At 42.8% G+C, this 2,099-nt stretch overlaps 1 protein-coding gene across 1 annotated transcript; it reads right to left on the bottom strand.

Annotated features, from left to right (window-relative positions):
• Positions 1-863: 863 nt before the first annotated feature.
• LOC125079753 (olfactory receptor 52D1) lies at positions 864-1,820 on the bottom strand. Its single transcript, XM_047693520.1, has one exon. The coding sequence runs from the start codon at positions 1,818-1,820 to the stop codon at positions 864-866; it is 957 nt and encodes a 318-aa protein (XP_047549476.1).
• Positions 1,821-2,099: the final 279 nt, after the last annotated feature.

Genomic DNA, 2,099 nt, shown 5'->3' with positions numbered 1-2,099 from the left:
TAAATATTTTAGAGATGTTGTATAACATAGTTATTATAATAACCCTGTAAAATAATGTAATGAAAAATAGTCCTAAATAACTTATGAGTTTGCTAATAATTTTCAAGTTTATATAAGATTCTCTTATTTATTGATTGATAATTTTACATGTATCCACTATCTTGAGTTTCCTACATTTGTTAACTTACTTAATCTTAGAAATAGCATTAAGAGTTAGATATTTAAAAAAAAGAGTCAGATATTAACATCATCCTTTTGATAGTTGGTTAATCCGAGACACAGAAAGATTGAGCAACATGTTCAAGGCCAGAAAACTAGTAAGCAGAGGAACAAGGACTCAAACCCAGGTACTCTAACTTTAGACTTTGTGTTCTTCATGGCTACCCAAAGCATTGGAAATCAGATGAAATTTACCTCAAATGTTCATTTTTTTTTTAAACTTGGACTCACAGAAGAATATTCCAGTATGAAGCCTGGACTCAATTAAGAAGAGGAATTGACTTGATCGTTAGTAAGTCACAGAAACATTTGCAGCAAAAGAAAAAAATGTTAGGCACATTCTACACTGGCATATCATAGTTGCTGAGTTTTCTCCAAGGCGTGCTTATTCCTAATTGTAAAATATTCCCAAGAGTAAAAATACTATCATCTTTCTAAGCTCTTCAGAGTTATACTGGGAGCCTTAGGATCATGGTGTGTTCGATATAATTTTTGAAACCTTCAATTCATCTAACTTTCTCTTTTTTTCCAGTGCTTCATCTCCTGTAAGACATTTCTGGTATATCAGAGATCTCCATCCATGTAAATGCACCTAGACAGCTACCATACCCACTTATTTTCCTTATCTCCAAACTGCTCAAATATCACGTTAAAATTTTCCCCAGGTGAAGCAGTCTCAGAAGGCGACTCCGGATCTCCTTGGTCCTAACACCATAGATGATTGGGTTAAGCAAAGGAGGCACCAGAACATAGAGGTTTGCCAGAAAGATGTGCACATTCTTGGGGACTCGGTGCTGCCCAAAGCGGTGGGTGAGGAAGGAGAAGAAGGCAGGAATGTAGAAGACCAGGATGACTCCGAGGTGGGAACCACAGGTACTCAGAGCCTTGTGCCTGGCATCTTGAGATGGCAGGTGGAAAACAGCATGGAGGATAAAGCCATAGGAAATGGCAATGAGGATGGAATCCAGACCCATGGCCAGCAGAGCCACAGTCAGCCCATAGACAATATTGACAGTGATGTTGGCACAGGCCAGGCGAGCGATGCCCATGTGCTCACAGTACGTGTGTGCCATGACATGGTGACCACAGTAAGGCAGTCGCCTCCGCAAGAAGATGAATGGGGAGACGATGGCCACACTACGGAAAAGCCCAGCAAAGCCAATTTTGCCTATTACGGTATGGTTGAGAATGGTTGTATATCTCAGTGGGTTGCAGATAGCCACGTAGCGATCAAAGGCCATGGCAAGAAGAACTGAGGACTCCAGAGCATAGATAGAATGGACACAAAACATCTGTGCCAGGCATCCACCAAAGGAAATCTCACCAGCATGGAGCCACAAAATGGCCAGCATTTTGGGCACAGTGGTAGAGCTGAGAGCCAGGTCAGTGAGTGAGAGAAGACACAGGAAGCAGTACATGGGTGCATGAAGAGCACTGTCTGTCGCAATGACCAGGATGAGAGCAGCATTCCCAGCCAGAGCTACCAGATACACGGCACAGAAGGGGATGGCAATCCAGACGTGGGCCCACTCCAGCCCTGGGATCCCTGTCAGGAACAGAGTGGCTGGGAGACCATCATCACTGAGGTTGGAAGCTGCCATTCTGCATGGAAATAAAGGGCTCGATACAAAGGGTCATGGTATGACTGCCCTGCCACATCAGTTCTTCGGTTCATTCACATAAAATGATGATATTTCTGTGAGACAATATTTTTTAGGCTGAGAAAATTATTCGTTATTAACTCGTTCAAGAATCTTAAAGATGTTATCAGACAGTCTAGTTGAGAGACAGCAGTCAGTACTGTGGTAAAGGCAGCTAGAGGTCCTGCATGCCCAGCAGTGTGATGGCTGAATACCGAGGCTTGATGAGCATACCAAGGG

The sequence above is a fragment of the Lutra lutra genome, chromosome 10 (genome assembly GCF_902655055.1).
Source record: "Lutra lutra chromosome 10, mLutLut1.2, whole genome shotgun sequence".
NCBI classification, from domain to species: domain Eukaryota; kingdom Metazoa; phylum Chordata; class Mammalia; order Carnivora; family Mustelidae; genus Lutra; species Lutra lutra.
Note: the sequence above shows the minus strand (reverse complement) of the source record. Positions and strands in the feature narration are given on the sequence as shown.

Excerpts from the sequence above, each read along its gene's own strand:
- LOC125079753 (XM_047693520.1), bottom strand. The coding sequence starts at position 1,820 with ATGGCAGCTTCCAACCTCAGTGATGATGGTCTCCCAGCCACTCTGTTC.